The sequence below is a fragment of the Dioscorea cayenensis genome, chromosome 15 (assembly GCF_009730915.1).
Source record: "Dioscorea cayenensis subsp. rotundata cultivar TDr96_F1 chromosome 15, TDr96_F1_v2_PseudoChromosome.rev07_lg8_w22 25.fasta, whole genome shotgun sequence".
In the NCBI taxonomy this organism is placed as follows: Eukaryota; Viridiplantae; Streptophyta; class Magnoliopsida; order Dioscoreales; family Dioscoreaceae; genus Dioscorea; species Dioscorea cayenensis.
Window position 1 is genome coordinate 5,359,597 of NC_052485.1, and position 20,978 is coordinate 5,380,574.

At 31.8% G+C, this 20,978-nt stretch overlaps 1 protein-coding gene and 1 non-coding gene across 2 annotated transcripts; one reads left to right on the forward strand and one right to left on the reverse strand.

Moving 5' to 3' along the window:
• Positions 1-5,248: 5,248 nt before the first annotated feature.
• Positions 5,249-5,322, forward strand: TRNAI-AAU. The gene has a single exon. It is a non-coding gene; the product is annotated as a tRNA-Ile (tRNA).
• A 935-nt stretch (positions 5,323-6,257) lies between these two features.
• Positions 6,258-19,622, reverse strand: LOC120277624 (indole-3-acetaldehyde oxidase-like). Its single transcript, XM_039284481.1, has 11 exons — positions 19,554-19,622; positions 17,767-17,980; positions 15,643-17,490; positions 14,015-14,274; positions 13,634-13,843; positions 11,560-11,778; positions 9,159-10,124; positions 8,707-8,802; positions 8,485-8,583; positions 7,585-7,774; positions 6,258-6,614 (listed from the first exon to the last, which is right to left on the reverse strand). The coding sequence occupies exons 1-11, from the start codon at positions 19,620-19,622 to the stop codon at positions 6,403-6,405; spliced, it is 4,383 nt and encodes a 1,460-aa protein (XP_039140415.1). The 3' UTR covers positions 6,258-6,402.
• Between the last annotated feature and the right edge of the window lie 1,356 nt (positions 19,623-20,978).

Consider the following 20,978-nt stretch of genomic DNA (forward strand, 5'->3'; position numbering starts at 1 on the left):
GGTTACGTACGCCGGTAAAGATACAAATTTTAAAACTCAGAAAACAAAGAAAGATCTCACCTTCTCCACATCCGAGCTTGGCGCCTTTGAATCGCGTCTCAGTGCGCAAGAATTCAAGCAGAGTACTTGAAGGATCAACATCAGAGAGCTCAAACCGCTCCCCATTAATAGCAAAGACCAAATTGCGGCAGGATTTCGCCATGAATCCACGAGAAGAGCTCGCAGAAGCGAGAAGGAACAACGATAGAGGTGTTGACCTTGGCGGAAGGCTGACACATGCATGAAAGTGGCGGCATTACCTCCATAATAAAAGCGCGAAGAAGTCATCTCCGTAGTATGACCAAAGAGCTGCGGCTCCAGTTTTCCTTCTATTGATAAGAGATGTGATGTCACTGTTAGACGTACAATGCTGCACTGAATATAATATATAATATATATATATGTCAAAAGTACAGGGACGGCGGCTTTTGAATGATTGCAAGAAATGAATTTGAGATTGAAAATTTTATTTTATTATTTATTTATTATTATTATTATTTTTAACCTTAAAGGTAGTTTGGTTCGTGGTAATGACATATTACCACGTAATGAAATTACTATAATAATATGAGTGGGAATGTTATATGATTGGGAATATTGCGGTAATTTAATATAACCATATTTAGTTGGGAACTCTTATTATCAGGAATAATTCATTACCGTGTTTGGTTGTGATGGTAATCAATTTGTTAAAATATAAAAAGTTATAAGATTACCATGGTAATCCAAGATAGACACCAAATTTGGTGGTAACAGGATTACTACTTTCTTGGGTATATTTATAAGTTGGTAATGTGATATTACCATCCACATTACCACCAGTGCAATGCCAAACGTGATAATATTTTTAGATTACTCACGTAACATGTGGTAATCTTTCTATATTATTATCTATATAACTCTGGTTATTTTGCTTAAAAAAAAGTTTAATTGCCGTATATAATTGTGTTCCTTCTAATATTTTTAGGTTCAATTAAGTCTTTATATTTAATTGAATTTGGTCGTTTTAGTCCACGAAATATTTTTAGATACAATTAAATCCTTATAATTTATATTTGTCCATCTACACATCGGACTAAAATAACTTAATTCGAGTAAATATATGGACTTAATTGTACCTAAACATATTGCAAGGACTAAAAAAACAGAAAATACACAATTATAGAGATCTATACAACAATTAAACCTTAAAAAAAACTACTAAAAATTTAAATTGGTGAATGATATCATGGTATATTAACATTGGGTTTTTTTGAGTTGGATGTTTATGTTTATGTCTATGTCTATGCTGAAAAAGTGGGATCGAATTTCATCTTTTTGTATAGGGTGAAATTATAGATATATTAAGATATTAACTATAATATAGTTTTTTTTAAATGACTTATTATATAATTAAAATAATAATGATAATAATAATAAAATTTTTAATCATTCTTTTTATATATATATATATTTATAAAACTCTTAAAAATTAGCTTGATCAAGAACTATATATATATATATATATAGGAAAAAGATCATCTAAGTAAGTCCTTAGATTTGAAATTTAGGGACATTTTAAATCTAAGCCGTTGGATCATCATCCGATGGTTGATTGTTTATATAAATATTGTGATATTTTTTTACTGTTTATGATCATTGCACATCACTGTAGAACGCGGTTTTTACTGTTTATAATGATAAGAGTCGTCAGATTATCATACGATGGTTACTATGGACATCTCTAAATTTAAAATCTAAAGACATCCCTAAATGATGGATCCTCATATATATATATATATATATATAGTTGAAATCACCTGTGTGGAAAAGTTTGTAGACATCCATAGAGTAGTGCTACTATGGACATCTCTAAATTTGAAATCTAAAAATATCCCTAAATGATGGGTCCTCATATATATATATATATATATATATATATATATATAAAATTCACCTGCGTGGGAAAGTTTGTAGACATCCACACAGGGGTGTTAGGATTGGGTTTTAACTTTTTTATTTTATTTATTTATTTATCATTTTATATTGGGAGAGAGCATGATGAGGGGCCCATAAATGCTCATCCAATGACCATAAATTCAAAATTTTCGCATGCCCCTGTAATGCTGTAAAAGGTGAGCATCAAGGTCTTTTGGAAAAGTTGGGACCTATATATATATATATTATCAGGGATGTGATTGGCCTGGTGCAATAGATCGTGCTTGGGGGATATTTTCTTAATTTATTTTTGGATTTTTTCTCAACAAGCACCTTACTTTTCTCACTATTAAAAAAAGATTTTTAAAAAAAAGGTGTATAAGATATGCATATTATAATCATTTTATTATTAAAAAATCCTTTCCAAAACAAATGTATTTAAACCTTGATGGTCATGAGACAGACAAATACCTAACCTCTCCCCATATTATAATCATTTTTGGTTAGTGGAATGGGAACCTGGCAAGAAGATGAAAAATAATGGAAATGGGAAATGAGAATAATAATAAACCAGTGTTTGATCGAAGAAAATGTTATTAAACAAAAGAAAAAAAAAATATGAAAGAGAAAATGATAAATTATTTTCATATTTTTTATAATAAATAAATAGTATTATATAAAATAATTAATGATGTTTAATAATAATTAAATTTATGAGATTACATAATAATTAATTATTATTCATATTTAATAATTATATTAAAATATTTTAAAAAAAAACTCACGTAACTATTAACAACAAAATTGTTATAATTAAATATTTTTAATTAAATAAATCCCTTTAATTATTATATTTAAATATTTTATATAACTATTAATGTATTTAAATAATTTACTTTAATTATTTAAAATAGGGGCAAAAATGTTATTTTCAACATGAAGAGACTTTCCTCCATTTTGGGGTAATAAGATTCATCAATGACAAAGAATCTTATTATACCTGATAAAAATATTGTTTATTTTTTTGCTTAAAATACCAAACAAAGGTCAATTGTAAAAGGTGAAAAATTACTATGCTAATAGTTATGATTCCTTTCATCCAAACACACCAATTAAGGTGTTTTTTCTCCATATTTTGATTTTTTTTTTTTTTGTCTAAGCGTGTCCCGCCCTTAGCTTGTGGAGAAATATTGAGATATTTTAGGGATAATTTTATTTGATATTTATGTAGGGATGATTATATTCGATATTTTAAATGTATTCAGAACTAAATTAGAAGTTTGGTCCATATTAGGTGCATATTATCTAAAATATATATTTTTTACTTAACCGTCTTTTCTTATAAAATTAAGTCTAAATTTAGATTTTATTATCTAAATAAACATATAAGCATATTATAAATGTATACGCAATCTGTAGAAGAAATATTAATCAAACACTCGTATGAGAAATGAGAAAATTTTCAAAGAAATCAATAATTTCAAAGAGATAATGTGAGTAAATCACCAAAGAAAAAGACCTCCAGTTGTATTTTGCATATCCCTTTTCATTCTTCTAATTTCCAGAGTTTTGAGAGCAGATAATGGTGGTAAAAGTTGCCAGTGATGCCAAATAAAAAGACCAGAATGCCTGCATTTTTCAAATCAAATGAAGACTCTGGTTTGTCTTGAGTTAAATACTGTCCATATAATAAGGTGATAATGTGGATAAAATAACCCATAGATATAGTGATGGCAGACTTGAACATCATTTGGCCACTGGCCCACTGCGCTGATGAATGAAAAACACCTGAGAAAAACAAAATAAAAAGGGACAATGCATAAGTTATTTAATGATATATTAAATATAAAAAATAAAATATCATTTTGGTGGATGTTGGATAAAATATTTGCATGATGTTAGACACGGTATTTATTTTGTTTATTGACAATGTGGACAACTCATTTCAATACATATTTTTATTATTGAAACTTCAAGCATACATTAAAAGAGAATCAAATTCTCAACCTTCCACGTAAGAGCCAAATGTTTTAACTATTAAATTATTGCTGAGATTAGACATAGTACATAAATTGTCATGTTAAAAAATTTTAAAAAATAATATTCTTCGAAATGATTTTTTAGAAGGGCATTACATGAAGGGATACATTAACTTTTTATTTAAAAAGTAATTTTTAAACTTATGTTTTTATTAAATGGTCTTCACTATTTTTTTAGTTTAATTAATATTAAAATAGAGAAAAAGAAATAACATCAAAGAGGTGTAAAAACTAAATATATTGTCCCAAATATTTTCTTAAAAAATAGTATAATATTAAATTTTATAAAAATAAAAACTTCATAAAACAAACTAGCCGAAAAGTTCACATGCATCAACCATGACCAGAGAGAACTAGAACTAGAAGGGGTGAGAAGCGCCATGGTTTTCCCCTTTGCTTAAAAGAATATTAGTGTTTTGAAAATAAAAAGTAAATTTAATTTTATTATTAATAATTTATAAGAGTCTCGATACAAAATATCTATAATAACTCTCTAAAAATAAAAATAAAATATAAAAAATAATTCAAAAAGAGATAGGGAGAGTTATTCGAATTCAAATAAAACAAATAAATAATTTAAGATAAATCAATGAAAATAATAATACGAATATTGGGATGTCATTGCTCGATGGCTTTTAATTTTTCTAATTTTGAAAATGTAAAACTTTTTACAAATTGATACATATAACTAAAAAAGTTTTAAGGAAAAAAAATGCAAAAAATCAATTTGGTCTATTGGTATTTTACAAGTTGGTTGATATAGAATCAAAATAATATATATATATATATATATTGCAAAAATCTTTTTGTTTGGCCTCTACGTTTTACGAATTGGTATTTATAATATAGAAAAAATTATATTATTGCAAAAATCTTTTTGTTTGGCCTCTACGTTTTACGAATTGGTATTTATAATATAGAAAAAATTATATTTTTATAAAAATGTCATTTGGCCCTAGAATTCATATATGGCCCTCGTTGATAGCAATGTTAATATTTTATTTAATAAATATGAATAAGTTACAACTTTAATCAAACTTTCTATCTCGTACTGATGGAAAAATGCGTTACAACTTATCTGTTGTAGAAGTAATTGCATAAATAATGTTACAATGAAGGAAAAAAGTCAAACATAAAAGACATTGATATAAAAAGGAAACTCAAATAATATCATATACCTTGAAGACCCGTTTTTGAAGGCATGAACACTCTAAAAAGAGTAAAAACTTAAATTTACAGGCGAATGGACGAATGGCCTATTAGCTCAGTTGGTTAGAGCGTGGTGCTAATAACGCCAAGGTCGCAGGTTCGAGACCTGCATGGGCCATTTATTTTGTTTTTTTAAATTAATGTTAAAAACCATTCAAATGCATTTATGTAAACCATTTAAATATATATTTATATAAAAACGATTTAACGATATTTAATATAATGTATTATAATAAATTCAGGACAAAGACATAAATGCATTTATATAAATTAAGTTTCATAAAACTGTGAATTAGGCTTCACATAAAAAATATCAATTCTAAAAATGGAAGGTATAACACATGGATACCCGTTCAACTGGGGTATTGAGAAATTATACTTCATAATTTTTGCCCAGGAGTACATAATCAATATACAAGATTCAAGAACAATATGCCTCCATTATTGACAAGATTCAACCCAAAGATTTGCCAATAATCCATTATTAGGTTCTGTTGGCAAAGATCATTAACTCCTAATAATCAAAGCACAGCTTTGTGTAATTAAAAAAGGTTTGATGATGAATAAAGCAAGGAATGTTTATCCTCTTATGGAGAGAAAAAAAAAAACAATACATAGCTATTAAAGTAATTAATAATCTCACTTCGTTTAATTTGAAAAATATGAATTTGAATGCAAAAACATGGGTTTCTCATCTTATTAGTTTATATTTTTGGGTTAAATTGAGCTCAAATAATATGTTTATGTTTAGTTTATATCTGGCATCATAAGATCACAAGAGCTTGGTTAAGTTAGTTTATTTGGTTTGCTTGCAATATGATTATCTAATCTAGACTAACATGTACCACAAGGAAGGAATAGAATAATTGATACCCCAAATAATAATTAATACTTTACGCTAAGAAAAAAGAAACTGCTTCCTTCTATTGAGCCAGTAAAAGCATAGCCTACTTCAAGGATCATCCATTAACTCAAAAAATTTACATCGTTTTCAATCATTTATCTGATACTTACAAACAATAAGCAAAACATAACAGCTTCAAGACTTGGTAATGAACACAAATCCAAGATAAGTGCTATTGAAGTACTAAGAATTTGATAATAAGGATTGTAAAGATTAAGAAATACATACAGTGGAATGGAGTTTGCTATAATTTATAGGATGAGACTGAATGATTTGGAAGACATCATACTTTCTTCAGTTTTGAGCAAATAATGAATTCTCCAGATATCTTTCTACGATGTCAAGACCACAGAGTTCCTTGATTACTGGCATGGTTGCAGGAACATTCATTTGAAATATATCAGGAGAAGCGGAAGTGCAATTAAATTCTTCTCGAGCTGCTTTGATTGCTTCTCTTGCTGCACAGTGAACTGAGGCTGCTAAAAGCAAAGGGGGCTCCCCAGAAGCTGACACAAATTGGTACATAGGATAAGAGGAAGGGGCATATGATAGAATTTATTTGACACAATGAAATGGACTGCAAACACTATGTTCAGTGCAAATGCCTAGCACAATTTTGCTCCATGGTTTTGTACAAATGAGCTGTAAAATGAGAAAGTGATAGGTGTATCTCTAGTATTAGGCTGGCTCTGATATATTGAGCTGAAGAAAATACCAAGAGCTATCTTTTGTAGATATGTTGAGCGGACGGATACATGATGTAGTTATTAGTTGCTTGCATTCTATTTATGCAAGTTTTTGTTTTGTTTTGTTTTTTTTGGACTCAATTCAACTCAAGAGCTTAAACTAATAGAATGAGAGACCCATATATGTATGTTAAGATCCATATTTGCCAATGTAATTAATCTGAGATTATTAGTTACTCTATCATACCCAGATAATATGGTTGGTTTATATCTACTATGGAATCTTTGTTTGATAATTCGTTTCTTTGTAATGTGGTATATCAATAAACCATAATAGAGTAAATAATAATCCAACATCATTTAAGTGGTAAATATGTTTTATAATACACAGATTTGAGTCTCTTATCCTATTAGATTAAGGTTTTGGGTTGAATTAAGTGCAAATAATATATGTTTAGCCTATATTTAGTCGCAACAAAATGCTACAATGGTACCAACAACAAACAAATTATGTGATGAGAATATATTGGTGTGTTCTCTAGTTATATTGTCTTAGACATTTTTTGATAAATGGGACCCTTCCAAGAATGAATGCACTCAGTAGGATTTCCTAGTAACTGGAGTAGAATATGTCAGAGCATGGCCCCTGATGCTAACAAGAACTATAAGAGATGCTTGTACTTTGGAGCTTATGACATACAAGATACCCTAAGAATCTAGGTTTGACATAGTTTACTTAAATGAAAAAAAAGACATATACCATGAAATAATTAGGAAGAAGAGAATGTACCTTTCGAGGAAAGAACACGCTTTTCATGATACTCACTTTCCAGAAATTCGACGTTGAATTTTTTTGGGATGGTGTCAACAGTGGGAATTTTGTATGTCCAGGTTCCATCTGTCACTACTAATCCCTCAGAGTTTGTGATGAACTCCTCAGACATAAAAAACCCAATACCTTGAACAAAAGAACCTTCGATCTATAAAAAACAACTCAAAAGTAAGACAAGATACAATTAAGGCATTAAGGTATATAGGTAGAACGTAAAATTAAAAATTTTCATTGCAATTGTTAGGTCCTATTAGGGTAATTACTAGTTAATTTAATAAATATGGATATGAAGATATAAGCTTGGGTCTTTCATCCTATTTAAGATTTTGGGTAAAATTGAGCCTAAACAACATGCTTGGTTTGCAACGAATAGGTTGCTCTTGTAAGAACTTGGAACCACAGAAATTTTGAACATACTTGACAAGACAAAAGAATCCTAGGACTTTATTAATCCTCAAGATGGACTTTTTTTTAGCTAATATTCAATTGATGTTGACCACTCTGGTGGTTGGCTATGACGATGCGTGTCTTGTATTGTGGTCATAATCAGAATAACAGAATTTTAACAAGTGAATTTAAACTATAACTAATTGCTTGTTTGATCCTTAGAAGGGTTGGATCATGCTGTTTTCACAGCTAGTCAACTAGTCCAGGTAGGTCATAAGCAATATAGTTCCAATCAAAATTCTAACATTATATACAAAACATACAGATGAAGCATGTTAATGGACAGCATCATAGAAAGTGTCTAATCATTAAAATGGATTTCCATGGTAACGCCTCAAGCCTTCAATATGGTTATTTATATTCTAATGAAGTAATAATAGGAGCAACATATTTCTTAAAGGGCCAACAAACCTGTCCTAAATCAATAGCAGGGTTTAAGCTCTTGCCACAATCATAGGTAAGATCCGCCTGCAAAATCGTGGTAGCACCAGTAAGAAGATCGATCTCCACCTGGAAATCCATGTAGAATTAGTTCGTAGTTCATCTGGACAAATGCATGCTTTAAAAAGAAAAACACAATTCTGCCATCAATGAACACATCAATGGCACAAAAGAACATCGACCATGCATTACCTCACTTATAGCAGCACCATAATTTAGATATATATTTGAACTAGGGTCAGGAACCCAGTAACAACTTGCTGATAAATTGACTGCTTGAGTTTTTGCCTGCCAGTTAGAAAGAAAGATATTTAGTCAGTACAAGCACATTGATATTTGTTATTCTCTCTGAGGTAATTAAAGGAGTTTTGAATGCAAAGAACTTCTGGCTTGCCAGTTTGCATAATCAAACATTATAGCCTGATAACTAAATAAACAAAGGTGATAAATAATGCAAATAAATTAAGTCACAGAACATTCCTTAATCAAATACCAGATGGATAATATTTTCTATAGAATGAAATAACAACACAAACAAATAAAATTTGGTACTCCTCAAACATCGCATGGATGTTGTGGTCAGTGCTCTACTGTTATTGAGCTGCTATTTCGATAAAATAATTTGTGGAGATTAAAACACGTACTTGGAGTATTAAGGTATCCCATGAAATTGAACCCATTTTCTGTTGCAAGCTGTCCTTGAGAAACTTTAGTCTGTCAATCAGGATATTGCAGGCAAGACGAACAGCTTCACAGCTCGATTCAGATGTGGTGCTCCCTGCTGTATATCCTCCTTGAATAAGACTAAATGTATCCGCTTGAATAACTCTTACCCTCTCCAGAAGGTCCTGAATTCTATCATCCCATAGTTGTCCAAGAGCAAAAGCTGCTGTTTGCTTTACTTTCGTCCAGAGTCCCTGGCCTATTTCCACTCCTCCAACTTCTACAATAATTGAACCATCATTTAGAATGCCGACTTTCCCTGGAGTTGGCCTGACCGATACTTGATATATAATGGGTACACAGGAGAGACCACGTTTTTTCCATCTGTTGCAGCTATTGAACTGCTGGATCATTTCAGCACGATCCTGATAACTCGAGTATAATGTGAATTTATTGAAAATAGAAGGTAAAGTATATTCAAAAGGTTCTCCTGCAGCACCTTCATAAAACTTTGTGAGGCTTTTGAAGTCATGAAGATTCATCTTTCTAATTGAATCAGAATGGATGGACAGAATTGATGCCACATGCTCAATAACAACTTCGGCAATAAAAGATCCTTGTGTCTCACCAGGGCCACGCATGGCTGATTTTGATGAAATATTTGTTTTGCAAACCATTGGATCAAAAGAGAGGGAGCCCCAATTGTATTTTTTCAGTCCTGCCATGATACTAAATGGCAATAGTAGGCTTATGTCTTCAGAAATGCCTGCATTGATGAACACATCTACATGCAAAGCCGTAATCTTCCCACTAGATTTGAAACCAACTGAGTAATTTACTTTCATTGGGTGTCGTCCTGCTGCCATTACCATATCAGTTTTGCGATCTAGGTACATTCGAATTGGACAGCGCAACTTATATGCCGCTAGTGCACAAGCAGCCGCAATCTGATATTTGGGCTCACATAAATGAGTACAGCAAAGTTTATGATCCAAGAAGATGTAATCAATGGAAAACTTAAACAAAAAAATAAAGTTTTGCAGTATCATATAACATCCTGAAGCTACTCAACAAGATCATACTCATGAATAAATCTAAGAGGAAGATCTACAAAATAGAATAAAAAAGCTTATTTATTGAGATTATAAGAGTTAAGACATCAAATAAGAATGAAAGCAAACTTTAAGCAATCAATATGTCTGCGTCTGTGTCACCAAATTGTGTGTACCATTAATTACTTAACTGTGGAACACGGTGCGAAAACTAATTGTTGAAAATATAGTCCCACATTAGTTGTGTGATAGAAGTGAAATAGGTTTATAAATAGGTATAGGTTAAGTCTTGAGATTTTTTTGGTGTAAAACACCTAAGCTTATGTAGCACCGATATAGGACCCACTAGTATAAAATATAAAATCTAACATGGTATCAAGAGTAATATAGTGAAGCCCAATATATATATTAAAAAAAAGGACCTCTGAGACACAAGTGATGTACAAGTTCATATGAGTAAGACCTCTGAGACACAAAATAGTATACAAGTCCATGTGTGTAGGACCTCTAAGACATAAAATAGTGTACAAGTTCTAGTAAAAACAGACCAATAGTGTACAAGAATGAGCAAGTTCAAACTGAAAAAAAAATGACCCAGTTGAACTTGAGGGAGGGTGTTGGAAATATAGTCCCACATCAATTGTGTGATATAAGTGTAATGTGTTTATATATAGGTATAGGGGTTGAGCCATAAGTCTTGAGATTTTTTGGTGTAAGACCCCTAAGCTTATGTAGCACCCATACAGGACCCACTAGTATAAAATATAAAATCTAACACTAACAATAGCAGAAAGAGGAAACAAATGCAGGGCATTCAGCTGTATTTGCAGATAATCAAGTGCAAGAATCTGAATGATCCTTTATGGTTCTATATTCTAATGAGGATGACATGATTAATCTCTTCTCAAAAATTCAGTATTTTTCTGGGAAAAAAAATATTAAATAGCACTTGAAAGCTATAATCATCAAGTGTTGGATGTGCTAAACTAGAGGTATTGTTATCTCACTTAATAGAATAGTAAGATTATAGTAGAATCATACATCGGATTTATCCAAGAAAACAATGACCATAAAGAATATTAATTTTAAAGATGAGAAACTGGATTTATGCATGTTAAACAATAAACATTGTAGCGTAAAATTCATCAAACGAGGGTTTTAAAATGTCAGCAAGCCCCCTCTGAACGACTAATTAAATTGATAGAGTATTTTATAACCACATGCATAATCTCACTTCTTTAGCTTAAGACAGTGCCTTATACAACAGATATTATCAAGTTATGATGAAAACATAGGAAAAAAGCAGGATAAGTAAAAGCGAAATACTAACATGCACTGATTTTGAAACTTTCCCTCCGAAACCTCCTCCAACTCTTCTTGTGATCACACGGACATTGTGATGTGGTATGCCAAGGCATTCAGCAACGGTTCTCTGTGTAGCCTCTGGGATCTGCGTTGAACTATAGACCAACATGCAGTTTTCTTCATCTGGTATGGCTAGGGCTGTTTGAGTTTCCATATAAAAATGATACTGAGAACCAAGCAAAACCTGTACATGTTCATGAACAATCAGTTTAAGGAAAAACCCATTGTATAACAAATAAAAGAATTATACTAAAACTGATCTTTGTGCGTTTTTTATATTCTCTCTTTATGAGAAAAAATTCTTAATCAAACTAGTAACCTATATATTCTTCAATAAAAAGAATATCTTTTTCTTGAGTGGCCGAATAGACGAGGCCTTACAAATAAATATGGCATGTGCCATACAATGTAATAAATAAAAAGGTAGAATACTCTATTTAGTCCCTCTAATATAGTCAGTCTGCCCCTTTGGTCCATCTATTATGATTTGTCCTGAGGAGTTCCCTCTATTTTAATATTTGGGAAATGTAAATTCCTTTCTCTAATATAATTTGTCTCTAGAAAGTCTTTATGAGGATTTATATTTTTCAAATATTAAAATAGAGGAACATCCTAGAGACAAATCATATTAGAGGGGCCAAATGGGCAGACTAACTATATTAGAGGGACTAAATAGGGTATTTTACCAAATAAAAATTATGATAATTGCAATGTTCAAGTCGCTTGTTTTGCATACGCCTATAGGTATTCACCACAAGAAAAGTTAAAAAATAGTGCAAAAAATTGCACATAGTCGAAACCCAAAGGCCTACTTAACTCTTGACCTATCTCATCAATTCAATAGGACATTCAGTTCAAGGTCCAGTTGGATTTTAGCCCTAGGCACATAATTAGGCTGTTTTATTTGATGGTAGGATTACCAAAACAAACTCATTTCCTTATTCCTAATCGGATGAGTAATATGCTAATTTTACAGAAATAGTAATAGAGAACGAGGACAATATCTTCACCTTATTTGTTGAGCATGTGAACTGTATAAGTAGTTCCCCTTGTGTGTTTTATTATTTCATTCTTAATCAAAATAAAAGTTAGCAACATCCCATATATATGTCAGAAATGATTTGTTAATTTACAAAGTCCCATTGAAAATGAAAGGTAGCGTAAAGGAACTGAACCACCATCTATTGTCCTTACTGCCCATTAAGACTCACTTTGCTTTCACAGTTTTCAGCACCGCCCAGAGATAACTTCATATATTTACTCTCCATCTCATCTGACAAATCCCAAAAACTCTATTGCTTAAGAGCTCAAAGAAAATAGCTATGGAATTTGAATACAAAAGTCAGGCCTTGTTTTCTTCACCCTATTTATGCGTTCTATTTAAAATTACAGTAGAGCTCAAACGTGATCAGTGTAGGAATAATCCCACATTACTTCCAGGTCCACAAATCCATTCACCATATATATAAGGCTTCTATAGCATTAGACTCAAAGACAGAATTCTACTATAACTAAACTTATTAACTGAGATATGTTAGATGCAAATGAAATATATTAGCTGGATAAATTTTAACTCGTAAGCTTAAGTTGATAAAATGAGAGACCCAGACTCATACAATCATATTCTTATTTATCGAATTAACCGATGTGAGATTATTTGCTACTAATGCTATTTGATATAATCACCTTGCCTTGGTTCATTCAAATAACAGTAATTTTAAAGTGAAAATCTTCTTCCCATTTAATCTAAATGTAATCAATCAGAAGCGTGACCAACTTTCGTAAGTACATTAGCTAGATGATTTGCAAACACAACAAGAACATTTTAAAGTAAGCATTCACTAGTCAGATAATTAGATGGTCTTTTAAGTGTGTCCATATAAGCACAAAATAGGCAAGAAAAATTTGAAAGTGAGTCAGAAAAGCTAAAAAATGCATATCACTATGGGACAAAGATAGGTTGTATAGGAAAACCTCATCAAGGTTCAAGAGTAAGTAAACCCGTAACCTCAAGATGCAAAAGAACACAAAAAGAGCACCTCAGCAGAGAGAATCTTGTGATCAGCTTCCTCCATTCCTTTGGAAAAATCACCAATCTGCTTAGGATAGAAACGAGGAGGGATCTCAAAGAAACTGGATTTTTTTACAGCATCTTCTATTGATAAAATTGGTGGTTCTAAATTCTCTGTGCTATAGTTGACAATTGCTTGTTTTGCTGCCATATTAGCAAACCTCTGCTTTTCTGCAATCTAAATCAGAAATTTTGTCAAAAAAAAAGAAAAGAAAATGACAGTAGTTCAGATCATCCATCCAATAAATTAGTCATCCACATGATCAATGCCCCTCTAGAAGAAAAATTAGCTAGAATAACTAGAGTAAACTAGAAAACACAGTCCAGGAAATGAGGCACAAGATTTTACCACAATACCAAGAGGTTGACCAGCATACTCGGTAAGGTTGCTTGCAAGCACTGGTTCCACTCCTAACACAGGATTTACCACAGTATTTTTTCCACCACTAGGGATATCCTTGGAAGAAACAACACTGATGATCTTTTCTGATGCTAGAGTTGATTTGAACTCAAAGCCTTTAACATGAGCTAACGGGCGTGTGCTGTAAATGAATGCTCCATAAAGACAACCTTTGGGAGAAGGTATATCATCCACAAAAACTGCCTCACCTACATAATTAAATAACAAGATGTAAAATTATTTATAGTGTGGAAAGCATATTGATCATCTAAAAGAGAACTACACAAACATTCTAAATTTAAAGATTGAAGAACCCTAAAATTGCATTAAAGTTGGGCACCAAAAGCAGAGGAACAGTTAAGTACCATAATGAGCAAAATATCTAGAACTATGACGGCAAAGTTGGATGCTTGTAGCTCAAAGCGGAAGCAGGTAAATCTTTTTAAGAATTCTGAAAAAAAATTTCTGGGACACTTCATATAAATGTTTTGGAGGCTCTTTAAATCTCATAATCTTAACTGGTATATGTAAATCTATAAGCTTTAATTGATAGAAGTGGGGATATAAAAGCACTGATCAAAATCTAGATGGACAAGTGATTAGGAAATCCACTCACAAACCATAGATTTATCCCACAAGAAAGGCAGGTTGTTGTATAATTAGTCATGAATTAATTGAAGTGCATTTTTGACCATCTCTTCCCCTTCAACCTCAAAGATGGTTGATCTAATCATAATAAAAGGAAAGGAAGACGTAGGAAGGTCAAACATTTTTGACTGAAGTGAAACTCATAGCATTGATATAACAATCAGTAAATTTAATGAAGCCCAAGCATAGTTCTTAATATATATCCAATCCATTTTTCGCGGAGGCCTTTCACGATTCTTAAACATTAAAGTTCATTCGTATTCTCAGGAAGACTTTTCAGTTAAAAATAACAAACGGTCTCCTTCTTGGGAAACAAAGGGATAATCCTAGATTAGATGACATGGACTTTTATGCTTGAGATCTTCTTTTGTTTCCCACACAAGTATTGCATGATGTTTATAAATATGAAGATCTAAGCATATATTCTTGGAAGTTGTTCTTGACAAGGTTGTGTCTGAGAATGATAATAGTTGAATTAACAAAATTATTCATATTAAATCTTGTAGTCATATTGTTTCCTAAACACATTATTAATGGACTGGAGTGCTGGTGGTGGGAGAGGGGAAGGGAGTGAAGACTGTCATAACAGAGATTTTTCTAAATAATGACATGAAGATATATGCTAAGCACATAGATGGTACTGCTCTATTTCACAAAATATTTTATGTAGTGTGCTGTTTCCCACACCCCTCGATCACCAATACAATCTCAAACAATTTGATTACATTGCTTGAAAAATAAATTTTCTATTAATAGGGAAGGTAGCTCTAACAGGGCCAAATGATGAAGTAAATTAAGAAAGTTGTCTACAGATTTGAGTTTGTAAATGACAACCACTGCCTCACTGATGATCCATAAAATGACAAGGGAGATGAAAGAAAGTTTCTACAGCATCTAAAAGACATGAGAATTGGAATACATCAACATACCTGAAGCTTGAACAAGAGCTCCTGCCTTTTTAATTGGTTCACCAACAGGACAATAATCAGCATTAAATTTTAATACCTGTTTGGAAGATAAATGCGAATCATCATCATCATCATCATCATAAATTTGATGACAATCCTCTTTGTTCAAACCGATGGATTTTCTGATGATGCTATTATGATCTTCAACGATTTCTTCAGTACTGCATGATACCACAGGAACATTTCTAAGAGGCCCTGCCAAACCTTGAGCAATTGGTTGCAGAAATCTAAATAAAAAACCAACCGCCAAACTTGATCTATAAGTAGAATGTGGGGTGTCATCTTTTGGTACGATAGTTTTTTTAAGTAATTTGATTGCTTCAAGCAGAACAGATACGGTCATAGTTTTACCCACTAAAAACTTCTCAACTTCTTTTGCTCTAATAGCGTGCTCGCATCCATAAGCACCAAAAACAAGACGCACATTTTCCACAAAATGATCCCCAGAAACCTCATCCATAGAAATATGAGCCATGAAAGCTGAATTCAGATAAGCCAGAGCATTTCCAAGAGGGCGTGGCGATGCTCTGTAAGTTTCAAACAGTAAATTGCATTCCTTTGTGGATTTGGAATTAGTTATGTCATTAATTCCATTAATTCCAGATAAAGAGTGGATGAACGGAGTGCAGAATGGAATATGGACACTCAGAAGCAAGGTTGAGCTGTCGCATGCGGAGCTCTCCAAGAACTCCTCAAGGGAGAGAGTTATCTTTTCTGAGCCCACATCAATACAGACAGTTGAACCTGCTGCAAGAAGTATTGTTGCAATGTCTGATGGAAACTGTCTTCTTTGGGCCATGATGAGATTACCTCCCAGACTGGCAGTATTTCGAATAAATTGTGTAGCAACCTTATTCATATGATCAGCAATTTTGTTAAACATCAATCTTTCATTTAACTGCAAGCCTTCACTTTCTTCTCTCAGAACTTCAATAACCCAAGAAATTGTGGCAGCTGCCCCGATTTCAATGCCTCTGTTATTCCTTTTCACCACTGAAAGTTCTGGGATTCCTCTGATATCAATATATTTGTCAAAAATATCCTCTTCCTTATAGTAACCAGAACCTGTGTTACCAGCAACCAATTTTACATTACTCATCCCATTCAGTCTTTCAGAAAACATTATTGTTCTAAGTTCATCGATACTACTAGGACGATACCAACGGCCCTGTGCCAACTTCACATTCTCGATTGGATTTGAGGCATCAGCTGCTGCTCTACTAGAATTACCTCCGTTTTCTGACAACGGATCAGAACAACTACGGATTGAGGATTCGATTTCGGACTTTAGGAAGTCAGGAAATGTGCCAAGTCCATTTTGAGTTCCATCATAGAAAGGCAACATGTTTACATTCACATGTTTATCCCCTTTCTTCCAAAATGAATTGAGGCCTAAATCTTCTAAATCAACATCAGCAGCAAAACTTTTGCAGGCATCCACAATAGGCCGGTAACCAGTGCACCTACATAGGTTACAGGCAATAGCTTTCTCTGCTTCAGCAACAGTGATCTTTGAAAATCCATGTGGAGGTTCAGGCCTATTGGTTTTGTCAGCATTGACAAGAGCAGAACAAAGAGACATGCACATTCCAGGAGTACAAAAACCACACTGAGAAGCATGGAAACCTGCAAACCTCTCTTGAATTGAATGAAAACCATCCTTACTATTTCCAATCCCCTCAATGGTCATAACCGAACAGAGATTTATACTGCAAAGAAGAGTGAGGCATGAGCTCACAGAGAACTGATTCACTCGTCCGCATGACACATCATAGGTTGACAATAGAACAACACAAGCCCCGCAACCACCTGTAACATAAAAAATCAAACTTTTCATACATATCTTTTACATCAAAATATCAATTGTAAACTCCAAAGCTTTCTAATTCATTTTCATTTTTTTTAACACAATATCTACACCAAGATTTACAAAGCTCTGAAAGCATCAAAATCATCAAGTCAATCCCCAAAATCAAATCTTGAAAGAACTATGAAAAAGGCAAAAATAAAAACCTCAAAACTCAAAAAGGAAACCAAAAAAAGAAAGAAAAAACATAGAAACATAGAAACAAAGAAAGAGCTCACCTTCTCCACATCCGAGCTTTGCGCCCTTGAATCGCGTCTCAGTTCGCAAAAATTCAAGCAGAGTAGTGGAAGGATCAACATCAGAGAGCTCGAAACGCTCCCCATTGATAGCAAACACCAAATTGCGGCCAGGATTTCGCCATGGATCCACGAGAAGAGCTCGCAGAACCGAGAAGGAACAACAACGTAGGAGTAGAGGTTGGTGAGAGGACCGCTAATGGTATGGATTTAGAGGCATTGCCATTTGCCTCCATGAAAGCATCGAAATGTCCTTCCCGCGCAACGAAAGAAGGAGTCTGTTTGTCTTCGACAGATGGCGAAATCTTGATTTGATTCTCGCCATTTTTTTAAAAAATCCATTTTTTTTATTTTTATAAAAAAATAATTTTCAATGTGACAAGCAACCGGCCACCACACTGTATTTTACTTTTATATTGACAATTCTTGCATTATAAAAATTTGCCTTTAAGTATCATTGATTATTATTATTATTATTTTTTTATTTATTTGTTGAGGATGTGACAAGCCACCATATTTGTAAACTCTAGTGATATCACTATATTTTGGTGGTTAATGGTACTAATTTAGGGTCTATTCAGTACGAGTTTTAAACTCAAATAAAAAAAATTATTTCATGGGAATTTGGATTCTACATATGGACATGAATAACTGAAAGTATTAATTCACACGGGCTTATCTCATTTATTAAAAAAAACTAGCACATATCATTTTTCAATCATAATGTGACAATCCATACTGCATGCGCTAAATATTCTCAACTTGTATGCATTGAACATTATTACACTATAATCCGCTATTGTGCTAGTGGTGAGTATCACAGATTTATTATTTTTTTATATATATGTTGAAATAATGTATTTTTTTTAAGGGGAGAACCACAATCTAACAAAAACAATTATTTGAGTATATCAAAATTTAAGTTAACAATAAATAAATAAATAACAATCTCCCTGGTTGATTATTTTAATATAATAATTAGTATACTACTTTCTCCGTTCTTTTTTATATGTCATAAACCCACTGTCATTTTTAAACATCAAAAAACATTTATTATTATTTTTTTCAAAATTATCATAACACTTTATTCAATTCTTTTCTTGAAATTTAATATGAGAGAGAAATGTGAAGATATAAATTAGGGGTAATTTTGAAAAAACTAATTTTTTATTAAATTATGTGAAATAATCAACTTTCTTGATATGTGAGGTTCGGTTATTTTAAAAATCATATCTTACTCATTTTGTTTGTATGGAAAATTGAAAATAGTTGGTTGGTTGGAAAATGATATTTATACTCATATCTTACTAACGGTTGATCGGAAAATAGTACTTCCCTAATCTAACATCTAGTATCTATCTATAAAATTGATGCACCTTAATCTAACAACTAAAAAACCTATTTGTACGGAGATCCATTTATAAAAATGATGCACAATTTTGCGCCTTTGTAGAACTAGAAAGTAGAAACAACACAAAAGTTAAATTTAATTTTGCAACGTTACTGGGTTTTTGGGGGAAAAAAGTGGACGGAATTGTGCAAGTTTGCAAAAGCAACCGGAAAAATTAAATATAATTTTTTTTAAGAAATCAGTGGGGTTTTCTACAAAAGTGACGCACTGTATTATTAACAAGGAGCACTGTCTTTCCCTTTTTTTAAAAACAACCCCGAATAACTATATATTTTTGAAAGTACGGGGCCTCGTTGCAAAAATGACATTTATTTTTTTTGTGATTTCAGGGTATTTCATAAATAAAAATTTTATGTACGTTTGACGTCTCTCTATCAATCGTTGAATTTGAATCCAATGACTTCCAATCATCTACTCCCATAACCATTCACAGATACAGTCAAAACAAGATGAACAATATTATAAACAGTTATACAATAAAAAGTTAAATATACAGTGTTTTTATTTCAATCGTTTAATCATAAGCAATGTTTCTCACCGTCCAATCTCTCTCTTCACCCTGTTCTTTGTCTCCTCTTTTCTCCCCTTTACCTTTAATGGGAAAATTGGTTATGAACCCCTAAAAAATTCTATATATCCCATAATTCTTCAAATTTACTTTTTTTTTAGCAAAATTAACAGAAGTTTAAATATTTTGCAGAAACACTCTCAGTATTATTAATAATTAACCATTCATCGACCATCTATTCTTATAACCATTCACTGATACAGTCAAAACAAGATGAACAATATTATAAACAGTTATACAATAAAAAGTAAAATACACAATATATTTGTCTCAACTGTTTAATCATAAGCACAGTTTCTCATCATCCAATCTCTCTTCACCTTGCACTATGTCTCTTCTATTTTCTCTCCCTTACTTTTATCCTCATATCCCCCATAATTCTTCAAAATTACTTTTTCTTTTGGCAAAATTAACGGAAGTTTAAATATTTTGCAGAAACGGCCTCTATATTATTAATAATTAAAATATGAAATTTTTTCACCAAAGTGCCATAGATTTGTGCAAATTTGCGAACACACTGGAGCCATGTTTTTATTGATGCCATCAATATTTTTATTTATTTGGTTTAACTCAGTTTTTCATCAAACCAGTATCAAGAGCTTCTGATTAAAACCCATTTATTATTTATTTTTTTTTTAAAAAAGTACCATTTAGAACTAGGCCGATTGAATTTGCCATTAGATTTCAAACATGGATCATTAAGAAAAGGGCTTTTATATATACACCCTTCTAAAATCTTGAAATAAAATGTATCCTCTCAAAATGTTTCTTTTTTCATATATATACCCAAGAAAAGTTGAATTCTTGTGCATAAACCATTGAATCAACATATTTATTTATTTATTATTAAGAAGTGTGACATATATATACATATTTAACTTCATATACATTATGTCCTTTTTTTGTTATATATATATATATATATAATTGAGAAATGCGAACAAATTATAAACCTTCACCCATTATGTTAGACAAGAGACAAACCTTGACTTTTCATTTGGAAAGAAAATAAACTACTATTTTTCTATTGCAGAAGTTCTTACATTTAATAATAAACTACAATTTTTACTTTTTTTTTCTTGCATTTTAAGTAATAATTTTTATTATATATATATATATATGTAAAATATATTTTTATTTATATAATTATCCTATTTATATGTTTAATAGAGACATTTGATATGATGGGTATAATAAGGCTGAGTAGCACATAAT

Bases quoted from the DNA above. Each gene is read 5' to 3' on its own strand.
- LOC120277624 (XM_039284481.1), bottom strand. From the start codon at position 19,622: ATGGTTATGGGAGTAGATGATTGGAAGTCATTGGATTCAAATTCAACG. The intron at 17,981-19,553 runs GTACATAAAATT...CCATACCATTAG, and splicing joins TTGATAGAGAGACGTCAAAC to CGGTCCTCTCACCAACCTCT. The intron at 8,803-9,158 runs GTACGTGTTTTA...TCTAACTGGCAG, and splicing joins GGGATACCTTAATACTCCAA to GCAAAAACTCAAGCAGTCAA.